Raw genomic sequence first — 15,221 nt, forward strand, 5'->3', positions numbered from 1 at the left:
GTGATTTTCATTCTATTTGAAAAAGAGTTGGGATTATGTGTTTCCCTATGTTCTGTACGGAGTTAGTAACCTAGCGACACAGAGGAAAAACAGATCAGGCACACCCTTTTCACGAGCAAAAAAAATGCAACCACAAATGAACAGTGCAGCAAAGTGTTTAATCACGTTGAAGTATTTTCCATAGTTAAATAATTTCTAGATTGTTTGAATCTTCCTACAGCTGTACCCTTCTCTGTGGATTGTTTTCCACGTCAGTGTGGTTGTGCATTGTTGGAGGTTTTCTTTGCATACATTGTATACAAGATCCAGCCTGGTTAAGATTCAGTTTTATGGTTTTCTGCCCTGTACAAAATAGTATCCATGCTTTGTTTCTTTTTTAAAGTTTGTTCTTCCAAAGAGTATTGTAGAATAACTAACGAAGATAAAAAATAGTTTGCTCTTAATAAAAATTTTAAAACACAGCATAAATAAAGTATGTGTTGGGTGTTGTAGCATAGACTCTATAATGGAACATATACACTGGGAAAGAAAGGTTGAGTGTAGCAATTATAAATGTGGTGTGGGGTCAAGTTTGCTGACGATTATAATAAATATAAACCTCTGACAAACTAAACCCTTAAAAATAAGTCAAAAGTATTTAAATGCTTGACTCTCCGGGGATTAAAATCATTGGGCTTCCAGTAGAAGTAGCATGTAAGCAGCTGGAGGACATAATATGCTAAACAAGTTCATATAAATTGCTACCTTCAAACAGAGAAGTACTAAAATGCTTGGTACTGTGAGTTAGTATTTCCTGATCCAGGCATGGGTGTAAAGTTTCACTTCTCTTGGTTATTTGGGCAGCTAACAGGAAGTGCTAACCATAGTACTAACAGATTACTTAGCTTTGGCACAAATGCAACACTTTTTAATAGTTGGTTATCAGTAGTTCATTGATTTCATGCTGATAAATTAAGTATTTCCCTTTGTTTACTTAATGGAATGTATCATACGCCTAGTACTGACAAGGTATATTTGAAGCGGTGTAAAATCTTCTTTTAAATGTGGATTTGGCTTTTATCTTTGGTGTTTTATTCAGTGGTAGACCAGAATGTTTAAACTGCTTGTGGAAATGTTTAAAAGACATGGCTGACTGGGCATTATATGTATGCGAGTCTTGGGGATAGCCAAAAAGGAACTTAAGCAGAGTTGAAAAGCAATACTTATTTGCAGTCTACTGCCAAACAGCTGATGAACAAAAGGTCAGAGGATGTATTGAGTTATTCTGAAAGCAGAAACTACCCCACTTGATGGTGTCAAAAGACCAGCATGATCAAGTGTTGTCTGCCTAGGCAAGAAGAAGAAAGCTGAAATTGCTCCAGCAAAGGACAGTGTCCTTTGAGGATGAATAGGTGACAGTCTTTTCGGCTGTGCTGGAAGGAAAGGACTCCTTGTCACCTAGAAAGTCATGACTTCAGAAAGAGATTACATGCTATCCTGCCTGAAGGTAAAATGCTTTTGGAGTTCAGAGGATCACAGTAACTTCATAGTAATCATGCAGAGAACTAGTATGTAACTATCTGGCTACATATCAGATGTGAGTACAGAATCAGACCATGCAGCAGAGCATTAAACAGCAATGAGCTGTTAATGGATGTGGTGTCACAACAGCTGCTGCTATCTGAGTTAGCTGATTTGGGCTTACTTGATTTAGGCCAAAGATTAGAGACCTGAGAGAAAACAGCTTTATCCGAGACCTGTACAAGTGACAAAGATGGGATGTAGTGATGACCTTGAGGCATTCCTTGTTACTTTTGAAAATAATACCTTAGCCATTGAATAGCTGTATGATCAAAACCAGACTGGATGTGATCCTGGACGACCTATTCTAGCTGACTAGCAGAGGGGTTGGACTGGATGATCAAGTGGTCCCTTCCAAGCTCATCAGTTCTGTGGTTCCCCTAAGGGAGGGGTGAAATATTCCCAATCCAGCCAACAGGACCACTCTGGGGAAGGCAAAAACCTAACTTCTTAAAGTTTAGAATTTAGCTAAGGCTTAGAATTAGGTTAAGATAGTGTATAGGCTGAATGTTAGGTTTTTTGCTCTTGCTAAAGTGGAAAAAGACTGGAGAGAATTGTTGCCCAACCTGTTAAAGGAGGGGGGAAAAAAAGGACATCAAAGGCAACCAGTAGCAAGCAGTCTATGTAGATAGGTAGGCTCCCTCTTCAGTCCTCAGAAGCTGACCAGAATTTTAAAACTGATTACTACGCATTCAAATGCGTGAACAGTTATGATCTGCACAGGACAAATGAGGATGTAAAAATGGAAATTTATGCTGGAAAACTTCAAAAGCACTACTGTTGAACAGCTGTTCTTGAGTTAATGTCACCAGATCAGAGGGCATGGTGAACAGTCATCCAGAAATGATTGAAACAGTCATCTTGCTGAAGCAGTCATCCAGATGATTTGAGACTGAGTGACTTCTGAAGTTCTTTTTAATGTTTATGTAAGTCACTCAAACTCAAATCAAAACAAAATCAATCAAATCAAAACAGCAAATCTACAAAGCTTTTCTGCAAATTTAAATAGTAAAATATTTTCTTTGCCTTTCTCTATAATTGGATTTAGCCTAGGTGGTTTGGGGTAATCTTGTTGGGTTTTTCTCTTCTATGTGTTGTGGTTTACACTATGATAACTCAAAATATGTACATTTCTCAGTTGAGAAGGCATAGTCATGGTTGAAGAATTTGGGGAAAATAAGAATATTTGGAATTGCTTAAAGCTTAGAATTTGACTATGAGTCAGAAGTAAGTTAAGATAGTGTTTCCCTAAAGCTGAGACATGAACGGAGTCAGTGTTTCAGCTAATGTCCAGCTCTGTGCAAGAATTTGTAAGAAGTGAAGATGTATCTAGGGTCAGTCTAATGCTCACTGAAATAGCTAGGTGTATTTCCATAGTTTTTTAAAGAACGCTGGATCAAGACTTAATACTGAATGCAAGTGTCTGTTCAGTAAAGGGAGGGGAGCCAGTTGTTAGAAATAGCATCAGAGTTTCGGTCATGGTTATCTTAAAGTCTAAGACAGCTTCATGCTGTAGCATGGCCTAATCTTAAAGTGCTTTTCACACGTAGCCCATCCCCTGTATGTGATGAATATGAGGCATAGGTGAAATATTATTGTCCTCTGGCAATTTGGGGAGCAGAAATGAAAGGCTTGAGAGTGAGTCAAAAACTATCAAAAAGACAACTGGGATTGGAGGAGTGAGATGAACTGGGAAAGAGGAGTTGCGCGAGGAGGTGACGGCACCAAATTCTAACAGATCTTTCAAACAGTGTAATTATTTTTTGTGCACAGCTAAATGAAAGTTTTAACATGTAATACCTGGAATGCATATTTGCAGGAAATCAATGTTTTATACTTATCCTAACCTACTTAGCAAAAGGTAAATTATGTTCTCTTATCAACTGAGAGCAGCTATAATGATACTCTTGCTCCATGTCAAAAAATACCTTTGCCTCCTTAGCTTCTCTGTGAAAAACCCCTGTAATCAATTGAAAGGGACCTCAGTTGTCTGTGTACAGATCCTTTTTCCACTTTGGCAGCAAAGCTGGTATTTTGTTTGTAAAACGTGTTCTTTGTAATATTTACAGGGTGAAACTATCTTAGGTTTTTTTCATCAGCAAAAATCTCAGTTATTCCAATAACCCACTTCAGTATAGGAGTAAACTGTTATTACATACTGTGGGAATGAAATACAGTGCCAGATATCATAAGACCAATGCCACAGTGTTAGAAACTGTGCCTAAAAGAAGTTTCAAAGGTTAAAAGTGCATGCAGTTTTCACTTTTTGAAGAGAATGGGGGTGACAGATACAGTCCCAAAGAAGGCAGAAGTAGCTGAGGAGGGTCTGCCACATAATGTCACATCCTATGGGCAGCCTCCTCAGTAGGCCTCTCTAGAGCCATATTGAAACACCCTAGAGAATTTAGAAGCAAGGAGAGGAACATATTCCCAAATGTAAAGTATGAGCCACAAGACTAATTTTGTGAATCCTCTACTGAGCACATTGATTGGTTGAGTTTGTTCTGTTTCATTGTTTTCATTACAGAGATGTTGTATGCCTTTTTGTGAGGACAGGCATATAGGGAAAGAAATCATTACATCAGTTAGTTTACCAGTGAGGATTCCATGGGTGAAATGAGTGATGTTGCTATTGAAAGTTATACAGATTATTTGCAAAAATACGCATAAAATTTATTGAAATTTAGGGGTTTAACCTCTCTTTAGTTAAAGCTGTGTCTTCCATAAAGAACACTGGCACACTGAAGTGCGATGAAAGAGAAAATACAGATTAGCAGTACACAGTCATTAGCTAACATTTGCAATGACCTTTTGTTGTGATCTTGGGTTTTCAGGTCATGACTGGAGTTATTTGGTTGACTAACAGACACTAGCCAAAGACAAAAGTTAACTTCTGTTCAATGTATACTTGCATTCTAATACTGAATTTTACTTCATTTCAGATTAATTGGCAGTGCATCTGTAGCACTTAAGGATCTTGTAGGTAACCAAAGCAGATCTTTTCCCTTCAAATTCATACCTCTGCTAAATGAAAGGGGACAAGAAACTGGAGTGAGTAGCTTGCATTTCCTTATTTTACTGTATTCTTGATCAAAATTCTCCAGCAATAGAGCTAATAGTAAAACAAAAATATTTTCAAGTTATATTTACTTTATAAATTAAATGCTTAGAATTTTGTAGCAAAATCTTCAGAGAAAATTTGTAACAGGATATAATTACATCCATGCCATCTGCATTTGTTTAATATTCTGTCAGATAAATTGTTTTCTGCGTATGTATTATGTATTTGTATATGTGTGTTATAGATACTATGGGCCACAGAGTACGCATGGGAATCAGCCAGATGTTGAAAAGGAGCATTTTCTTAAGTACCAGATGCAGTTCCCATATATGCTTTTTTGCTGTATTCTAATAGCCAGCTATGTTATAGGACTGATTCTAGAAAGCAAATAATCGTGTCTATGTTCACTGCTAGCTCAGTTCAGAAAGTTACACAAGAACTTGTTTAACTTGGTTTAACACCTGTTTGAATTTAACAGAGTTACTAACTGGTTATTAACTTAGTTATTAATTAAGTAGTTTCTAGAGCTGGGACCTTTCTGTGTTTGTGCAGTCTTGCTGTTAAGCCACTTTGTATGGCATTCTAGTACACTCAACAATAAGAGGCTTTAAGGGTAATTTCAGTATTGCAGCAGCAGTAGTTTAATACCATGGTTACTTGGTCACAGGCGCTTTTTTGCTGACTTCTCATGTTACTGTGGCAACTAGGAAAATAATGGTTTGCTCAATAATGGAAAAACACAGGCAAGCACAAAAAGGACAATTCTATAATTAGAATGGAAAATGACTTAGTGTTTTTCTTCCAGGATGGAGGTAAGAACAAGCAATTAGAAGAGCCAGATAGGAAACTGATTATTATTCAGACTTGAGCCAGATAGGGAAATTTAGTTATGGTTCAGATCACTCAGATCACTGCCTTTGGTTTTCCATCTGCAAATTTAGTATGTCACCTAGTCTGCTATGAATACTGTGGAACTAAATAAATGAACATTGTAGAACATCTTATATACTTGTATTGTGACAGATTTTTCTACATATATCACACAGTATCACAGTATCACAGTATGTTAGAGATTGGAAGGGACCTCAAAAGATCATCTAGTCCAATCCCCCTGCCAGAGCAGGAACACCTAGATAAGGTTACACAGGAACGTGTCCAGGCGGGTTTTGAATGTCTCCAAAGAAGGAGATTCCACAACCTCCCTGGGCAGCCTGTTCCAGTGTTCCGTCACCCTCACTGAGAAGAAGTTTCTTCTCAGGTTTAAGTGGAACCTCTTGTGCTCCAATTTGTACCCATTACCCCTTGTCCTTTCATTGTTTGCCACTGAGAAGAGCCTGGCTCCATCCTCGTGACACTCCCCCTTTATATATTTATATACACTAATAAGGTCACCCCTTAATCTCCTCTTCTCCAAACTATAGAGACCCAGCTCCCTCAGTCTTTCCTCATAAGGGAGATGCTCCACTCCCTTAATCATCTTAGTTGCCCTGCGCTGGACTCTCTCCAGCAGGTCCCTGTCCTTTTTAAACTGAGGGGCCCAGAACTGGACACAATATTCCAGATGAGGTCTCACCAGGGCTGAGTAGAGGGGAAGGAGGACCTCTCTCGACCTACTAACCACCCCCCTTCTAATACAACCCAGGATGCCATTGGCCTTCTTGGCCACAAGGGCACAGTGTCGGCTCATGGTCACCCTGTCGTCCACCAGGACCCCCAGGTCCCTCTCCCCTACACTGCTCTCTAACAGGTCGTTCCCCAGCCTATACTGGAACCTGGGGTTGTTCCTGCCCAGATGCAGGACTCTACACTTTCCCTTGTTATATTTCATCAAGTTATTCCCCGCCCAGCTCTCCAGCCTGTCCAGGTCCCTCTGGATGGCAGCACAGCCTTCTGGCGTGTCGGCCACCCCTCCCAGCTTAGTGTCATCAGCAAACTTGCTGATAGTACACTCAATTCCCTCATCTAAATCGTTGATGAATATATTAAATAATACTGGTCCCAGTACCGACCCTTGAGGCACTCCACTAGATACAGGCCTCCAACTAGACTCCACCCCATAGACTACAACTCTCTGGCTTCTCTCCTTCAGCCAGTTCACAGTCCACCTCACTACCCGATCATCCAGACCACACTTCCTCAATTTAGCTGCAAGGATGCTGTGGGAGACTGTGTCAAACGCTTTGCTGAAGTCAAGGTAGACCACATCCACCACTCTACCATCATCCATCCACCATGTTATTTCCTCATAAAAGGCTACAAGATTGGTCAAGCACGACTTCCCCTTGGTGAAGCCATGTTGACTGCCCCTCATAACCCTCTTATCCTTGATATGCCTTAAGATGGCACCAAGGATAAGGTGTTCCATCACTTTCCCAGGAATGGAGGTGAGGCTAACCGGTCTATAGTTACCCGGGTCCTCCTTCTTGCCCTTTTTGAAGACAGGAGTGACATTTGCTTTCCTCCAGTCCTCAGGCACCTCTCCTGTTTCCCAAGACTTGGTAAAGATGATGGAGAGCGGTCTAGCAATGACCTCCGCCAGTTCCCTCAGCACCCGCGGGTGCATCCCATCTGGACCCATGGATTTATGGATGTCCAGATTGCTCAACTGGTCTTTAACCCATTCCTCATCGACTAAGGCAGACCGCTCCGTTGACCTATCTTCATCCGAGGTCTCAGCGGTACAGGGCTCTTCAGGACTGCCTCCGGCAGAGTAGACAGAGACAAAGAAGTCATTCAGTAACTCTGCCATCTCTGTATCTTCTGTCACCAGGGCACCCGTCCCGTTCATCAGCGGGCCTACATTGCCTCTGGTGTTAGTTTTACCTGCCATGTATTTGAAAAAGCTCTTTCTGCTGTCCTTGACCCCTCTCGCCAGCTTTAATTCCAAGGAGGCCTTAGTCATCCTAGCAGCTTTCCTACATCCTCTAGCAGCAGCCTTATATTCTTCCCAAGTGGCCAGCCCTTCTTTCCATGACCTGTAAACTCTCCTCTTCCACTTGAGCATACCGAGCAATTCCCTATTTAGCCACGCAGGTCTCCTAACCCTCTTCCTTGACTTCCTACGTGTCGGGATGCTCCGATCTTGAGCTCGGAAAAAGCAGTCCTTGAACGTCAACCAACTATCTTGGGCCCCTTTCCCTTCAAGCAGCCTAGCCCACGGGATTTCCCCTAGCAATCGCTTGAAGAGGCCAAAGTTTGCCCTGCTAAAGTCCAGGGTTGCGATTCTACTTGCTATTCTACTGACCCTACCACACAAGATCCTGAATTCCACCATCTCGTGGTCGCTGCAACCAAGGCAACCCTCAACCTTCACTCCTTCAACCAGACCCTCCTTGTTAGTGAGGATGAGATCCAGCAGCGCACCTCTCCTGGTTGGCTCATCCACCATTTGCATGAGGAAGTTATCATCCATACACTGGAGGAACCTCCTGGACTGCGGCTGGGTTGCCGAGTAGTCCTTCCAGCAAACATCAGGGAAGTTAAAATCCCCCACGACGACCACGGCCTGTGACTGTGAGGCCGCTCTCAGCTGCCTGTAGAAGGCCTCGTCAACTTCCTCACCCTGATCCGGTGGCCTGTAACAGACCCCCACAACAGTATCGCCCCTGCCAGCCTGCCCCTTAATTCTCACCCACAGACTCTCAACTCGCTCATCATCTGTCCCCGGACAGAACTCAACGCATTGTAGCTGCTCTCGCACATAAAGAGCAACCCCACCACCCCGCCTGGCTGGCCTGTCTTTCCTGAAAAGGACATAGCCTTCCATGACTATATTCCAGTCATGTGAGCTGTCCCACCACGTCTCTGTAATTGCCACCAGATCATAATCTCCTGACTTAACACAGGTTTCTAGCTCCTCCTGCTTATTTCCCATGCTGCGCGCATTGGCGTACAGACATTTCAGGGAGCGAGCCGAGCACACCGATTTCACCCTAGGATTACAGGAGGCCTCCCAGTCTTCATCAATTCCGGAGCGCTGTCCCACTGAGGCAAGCCCAGCTACAACCCCATCCCCCTTCGAATCTAGTTTAAAGCTCTCCAAATGAGCCCTGCTAATTCGTGCCCCAGCATCCTTTTGCCTCTGTGCGATAAACCTTTCCCACATGCCAATGTCCAGGCCGGTGCCCTATAAAACCAGCCGTTATCAAAGAATCCAAAGCCCTGCCTGGAGCACCAGCCTCGAAGCCAATCGTTTATGGACTGCATTTTCCCATTCAGTCCCACATCATCAACAGAAGATGGAAGGAGCGAAGAGAAGATCACCTGTGACACAGTGATTCCATTTTTTAGTTATTATTTTAGAGCCTATTCCATTAACTGCAAATTGTGTAATCTATTGGATTTATCTATATATAGCTTAATAACAGTTTATTAATTTTCTAATAGCTGAAATGTTATTATAAACAGTGCTGTGACTGTGAATAGCTAACTGTTCATGTACAGTGTTAGAATAATTTACTGCTCTGAGTCAGTTGTGACTACTGTGTGTTACATAAAAGCCCCTGTGTATTTATAGGCAACAGTTGATTTGGTAGTAGGATATGACCCACCAGTTGGACCAACAAATCCAAATCATCCAGGAGGGAGCAATATACAAGAAGGTATTTCAATCTTTCCTTAGAACATTATGGTTAAAAGATCATGGAGACATTAAAGATAAGGCAAGAAAGTGATTTAACAGCATTGTTCATCAGGAAAAAATGTAACCAAAAGTAAGCATGTCAAGACTGCCAGATAGTGATTTTAAAGAAATTAAGGATGATTCAGAATTGCAGCTAGGAAGAAAATTTCCTAGGCAGTTCCTGACATAAAAGGGTTTTTAGCATAATTTTCTCTGATAGAATCAGGTTACAAAAGAATGATGTTGCTTAAATGCTCTTCAAAATGGCTTTTGCTCAGGAAACAAAGGTTTTTGAATGCTGAAAGGAACTGCAGTTACCTGTTGTAATGCTAGTACTAACCAAAAAAGAATGTTGTGGCAAGAATTTTTCTGTTACTTTCAATGTCAGGGAGCTTTGGGAAATGATTTTCTCAAATTTTTAAACTTTTTTTTTTCCCCTGTAAAATAAGTAAGTTTTAAAAGACACTGTTGTACCTTACACCATGCTTGGTATTTGACTAGCCTGTGGAATATTGTGATCAGTAGGTAATATACTTTGATCTCCATATATCATATTAACCAGGCTTTTGCTGAGACTCTTTTTGAAATCCTGTTTTTCCAGACTCTTGAAAGAACTGTGAAGGTGTTTTGCAGCTGACAGGCAAATAATTACTATAATACCCAGGCTGTGTTTGTGCAAAAGGAAGTAAATGTAATGAATGTTATATGTTTGAGGATAAATAAATCACTTTGACCATTATCTGCTAACAGATACTAAGAGAAAAAGGGAAAAATTGAAATGAGTCTTCTGGGGGGAAATTTTGATTGCACTGACTTCACTGAGAGGTGTTCTTGAGGAGTGGAAGGATAGGTAATGCAAACACAAAAGCTCTGTTAAATTACTACACTTCAAAATAATTTTACATAAATGTGGACTTGAAGGCTAAAAGTGCAAATTGACTTATATGATCATTTTGATAGCTTTTAAAAATGTACTTGTACTATAAGTTAATACAGGTAAAGACAAAGCAGGTTTTCAGCTAGTATCCAGCAACTGCATGAAAATTATTTCATTGCAAATTATCAAACACACGGTAGTTACTTTTTGTAAATACCTATTTCCCATGAAATTAAATCACCTCCCCACCTGAGATTGCTACAGCTTGGCTTCAGAAATTTGAAATTAAGTGTTAAGTCAGGGTGTGTCATCAATCAGTTGCCCAGATCCATCAGAGCAGATGGATTTTGAGAGACGTGAAAGAGGTGGGGTCTTTGGGATCATAAAATACATGGTATGTTTATCTCTGTGCTTTCATACGTTTCATACAAGGATCACTGAGGACTCCATTATGTAAAGTGATCATCACCCTGTGTTGTCAAACTAATTCATGAAGTGAGCATATATTGTTTATGCTAACCATCAGAGACACAGCTTGTTCTTCCTGTAGATTTTACCATAGTCACCATCCTTCAGTTAAGAAAGATAGCTGGAAACACTAGGGAGGGTCACACTCTTACAGTCTAGATATTTACGGATCCTGTTTTGCAATACTGGAATCTCGCTGTATGATCCAGTATTGTGGTGTCATGTAGTTGTATAACAGTCTTCCACAGAGGTGATTTCAGAACTGTCAAAAAGGCTTACTAAGAAACTTTAACTTATTACTAAGTTAAATATATTAAATTAATTAGAATCATAGAATAGTTAGGGTTGGAAAGGACCCCAAGATCATCAAGTTCCAGCCCCCCTGCCATGAGCAGGGACACTTCCCACCAAACCATGTCACCCAAGGCTCTGTCCAACCTGGCCTTGAACACCACCAGGGATGGAGCATTCACAACTTCCCTGGGCAACCCATTCCAGTGCCTCACCACCCTAACAGTAAAGAACTTCCTCCTTATATCCAATCTAAACTTCCCCTGTTTAAGTTTTAACCCATTACCCCTTGTCCTGTCACTACAATTAATATTATTAAGTTCATTATATTCTTTAATTAATTAATACTATTAATTTAAACATACTAAATATGTTCTATTTAACATATTATTTATGTTAAATGCAGTGGAGGATTCAGAGTTTTATTCTGGATGGCAAACTCTAAATCTAAATGTCTTCATGTTCTCAAGATTCTGAAGTGAAAAACAATGCTACGCTATAGCCTAGCCTTCCTGCTGCGAAACAGCTTCAACTGAAACAAAATTAATCACTTCTGGTATATTGTGAACTAGTCTGGTGACATGTACAGCTGAAGTGTACTTTGTTAAAACTTCAGTTGGCTTCTTCAGAAAAGTGCATGGGAATTGTATTAGATAATCTGCATCCTGAAGTGCAACAGGTTCACGGTTAGTTTGCTTAGGATATATGTTTGTTCTTAAGCAGGATAAAATTACTAGCTTTCAAAAGGAGTTGGAAACATGTCGTTAGCAGAAAAAAATGTTGAAATGAGATAGTAATACAGGTTTAGTGGAACTCTTGGGTATCAGATTCTTACTCCTGTAACTTTAACATCAATCTGTATTGTTTATTAATTGCACTTTTTTTTTTACTGTATAAGATGGAGAAGAGGATGGAGGTTATGAGGATGGCTTGGATGGCCCAGTTAGTAGTATCACACCAGCAGTTCCAAGTGGCACAAAGGAGGCCCAGCTAGCTAAACGTATCACCAAAGGAAAGAAAACACGGAGAATCCTTTCTAACAAACCGCAAGATTTCCAGGTAGTAGCTTTATTAAATGTTGCATGTTCATTTTTCTTCCTAACATGGCATTGCTCCTTTCTCGTAGCCTAAGCAGATTATGCAAATCTAATGCACTGTAGAGACAGTAAGTCTCTTCATTTGAAAGCCTGTATTTGAAAGGTATCCTTCAAATTTGCCTGTTACATAGATGTCCAATTTTGTACAGTTCTGACTGAAATCTAGATTAACCTAATTTATCATATAGTTGTATAGGTATCAATCTACAATAGCAGTTTTAAAAATAAATAGTAAAAGCAAGTTGAAAAAAAATTACTGAAATAATTAAAACCAAATTGTCTTGTAAAATTCAAGTACAATTATACTTGCTAGCGTAATTAAGTTTAAGATGTCAGCCCAGTCCATATCTGCCAGCTATTTCAGGTGTTGGCTAACTTTTTTGGTAGTATGCTAAGAAATTGTTAATGATAGATAATATAGGGAGTGGATTAATACAACTATTTGACTTTTATATTTTTTTCACAGATTCGTGTTAGAGTCATTGAAGGTCGTCAGTTACCTGGAAATAACATAAAACCGGTAGTCAAAGTTCATATTTGCGGTCAAACACATAGAACAAGAATCAAAAGAGGAAACAACCCATATTTTGATGAAGTGAGTGGCATAACGACACTGTAGCCAAAATGTTGATGCTATTAAATGTAGAAAAATAGTTATTATAGCCTTTGTTGCGATCAGTGAATAAGAATTTGCTAATATTGAAGGATAATTAAGGCTTATGCACATTTTGCAGTTCCCAGTCCCTTCGTTTATGTATTCACATCATTAAAACACACCTCTGTCACTGGCAGTCTTAACAGGTAAAGCTATCTAGAAGGAAGCCAGACTTCAGCTGAGACATATGGAATATATTCTTTGATACGGTTGGCCATGTGACATAATAATGACTTTTAACGGTTGTGTGTAGGTTATAAAAGCAAAGAAAAAAGAATCAGGAATCATTGTAGACCTCTCTGGTCAGATGAGCTTTCAGTGCAATGCTTTGGGACAGTAAGACTGCCAAGCAGAATCTGGAAATGTCATTGTCACCTGTGATTTGTAGAAGTGCAACTGTATTTCTTTGTCCAGACAGGGACCTGTACATCAGACACACTGAAAGGTGAGAATTCAAAGCCATATAAGGGACATAAGAATAATCCCATGTCTGAAAGATTAATGTTGCAAAGCTTAAGCTTAAAAGAGGGAATGTTGAGGGATAACTCTCATTATCTAGACCTGTGTGGAAAATTCAGGAGATTTTTGAACTGTGTGGCAAGCATGTTTAATACATACAGGCAAAACCAAGGAAGATAAAAAGTTTGAGACTCAAACTAAGCTGTAGGTAGCAGGCAAGATTTACGAAGCAGTGGTTAAAAAAAGCGAAGGGAGAAAACCATTTGCACGTTACATTGAATCACTTCCTAGGCAGTCTTGGTATCCTAATTAGGCAAAACACGGAATAGGAGGGACCATGCTTATGTACTCTTCTCTTTTGTTGGCTAAAGTACTGGTTAGAGTATAGCTAGCTGGTCTCAAAGACCAAACTTAGTGAGGCAAATACTATTAATAAAACAAACACACTAAATAGTATATTTAACTTCAGGCTGTTGAACTATCAGATTTATTTCTGGGGCCTTGAATTTGAAAGATGTAAATTATTAGAATCTATCACTACTAACCCTAAACAAGACCGTTTTAGACAGCTACAACAGAGATGGCTAGACAAGAATTTAATGTCCTGGAAAATAAACTGCCTTCCCAAGCTTGTTCCCTGAGGAAAACGTGAAATGCAGAGCAAGCAAGGGCAGTACTCAAAGTCTGCAGCACAGCTATGCCTACTGCATTCATTCAAATGGAAGTTGTGACTCTCTTTGTCTTATGTTGTACTGAGTTTATGTACTGAATTTAGTTTTTTTATTCTGTGCTAAATTATCATAGAATGTGTCCAGCAAGGAGGCAGGGTAAAAGTACTGTAGCAGGCATGACTCACAAGCCTTTTAACATAATGTTTTTGCATTTTCTATTTAAAGAATTGTGTGTTTGTCATTTTGAGACAGTTTTTTTGTTTGTTTTTACCATGACAGATATTTTTCTACAATGTCCACATGACTCCTTTAGAGTTGCTTGATGAAACTGTTAGCATTCGGGTAAGAAAAACTGATGCCTGTTCAAAAGGCTGCTGGATGCATATAGTGTTGTCTGGCCATTTCACTATGATGTTTAGAAACACCCCTGTTTCATGCTTGTCTCTTTTTTTAGGTATATGATTCTTATTCTCTACGAGCAGACTGTTTAATGGGAGAATTTAAGGTGGGTATGAAACTACTTCTGTATTGTGAATAAGTTAAATAAAATGAGAGAATTTTTTTAAGTACTTGTTTTAAAAGTTTAAATTTATGCTGCCTTAAAGGCAAGAGAATTACCTGATGATTTGCTTCTAATGCTAAAAGCCATTTGCTTAAAGCACTAGTAAACTGTTTTCTTATTTTAATAGGTATTGTTAAAGAATATTGTGTGGTTTATATACCAAGTTCTCTAACTTTCATCCAAGAAAGAAAAATATTTACCAAAAAGTAATTTTTTTTCCCTTAAAAGGTAAGGTAATTATCTGGTATGAGGTAGGGTTTGAGCAGACAATTTTATTAGGTAGATAATAGGGGTAATAGTGATATGTAAGGCGGCATAAAGATACACACTCTTGAGTGGTGTGGAAAGGTGATCATAAGTTTGTCAAGTAAAAGATGGCAGAAAAGTCACTTAAGTTAATTTCTGTGTTTCTGATGGTATCAGTGAGATTGTCTTTAATTTTTAGTTGTTACGGTCAATACTGGGAGGTAGACATCTGCCTATTGAAAGTATTCATAAAGCAGTACAGACAAAGAATTCACCTGATAATTGTAATGGCTACTGGGATCTCCTACATTTCTAGTATCAGTGCTAGCTGCATTTTCTGTTTGCTTATTTTGTACTGCTTAAATTCAGTAGGTCTCTCTAGACCAATTTTTCACAAAAATATGCAAGTATGGAAGAGTGCTCTTTTCTAAACGAAGCAGTTTCTGCAACAAACCTGGTTGCTTTTGCTTCTCACTGCTGATTATCTATGTAATTTCTAGTGATTCAGACAGTGGTATATTGTTCTGTGGAGGAACAATCATTCACTCTGCAGGTGATGGCATGTCGTTTACCTACTTTCTGTTCCTGCAGGCACACATTCCAGGAGAAAACCCCAAGGGTAATTCTCATCCTTTCAGACTTTACCTGCAAGG

At 39.6% G+C, this 15,221-nt stretch overlaps 1 protein-coding gene across 4 annotated transcripts in view; it reads left to right on the top strand.

The window, feature by feature from the left end:
- Positions 1-15,221, top strand: part of MYOF (myoferlin) — a 73,126-nt gene that overhangs the window by 13,079 nt on the left and 44,826 nt on the right. For all 4 annotated transcript variants that reach the window (XM_061348966.1, XM_061348967.1, XM_061348964.1 and 1 more), the window contains exons 4-9: positions 4,503-4,611; positions 9,138-9,222; positions 11,777-11,937; positions 12,442-12,570; positions 14,040-14,102; positions 14,215-14,265. In XM_061348966.1, the coding sequence (XP_061204950.1) occupies positions 4,503-4,611; positions 9,138-9,222; positions 11,777-11,937; positions 12,442-12,570; positions 14,040-14,102; positions 14,215-14,265 (598 nt within the window). The remainder of the gene's footprint in view (positions 1-4,502; positions 4,612-9,137; positions 9,223-11,776; positions 11,938-12,441; positions 12,571-14,039; positions 14,103-14,214; positions 14,266-15,221) is intronic.

The sequence above is a fragment of the Neopsephotus bourkii genome, unplaced genomic scaffold (genome assembly GCF_033783945.1).
Source record: "Neopsephotus bourkii isolate Nb327-2 ecotype Australia unplaced genomic scaffold, CSIRO-AGI_Nbou_v1 NB_379, whole genome shotgun sequence".
NCBI lineage: Eukaryota > Metazoa > Chordata > Aves > Psittaciformes > Psittacidae > Neopsephotus > Neopsephotus bourkii.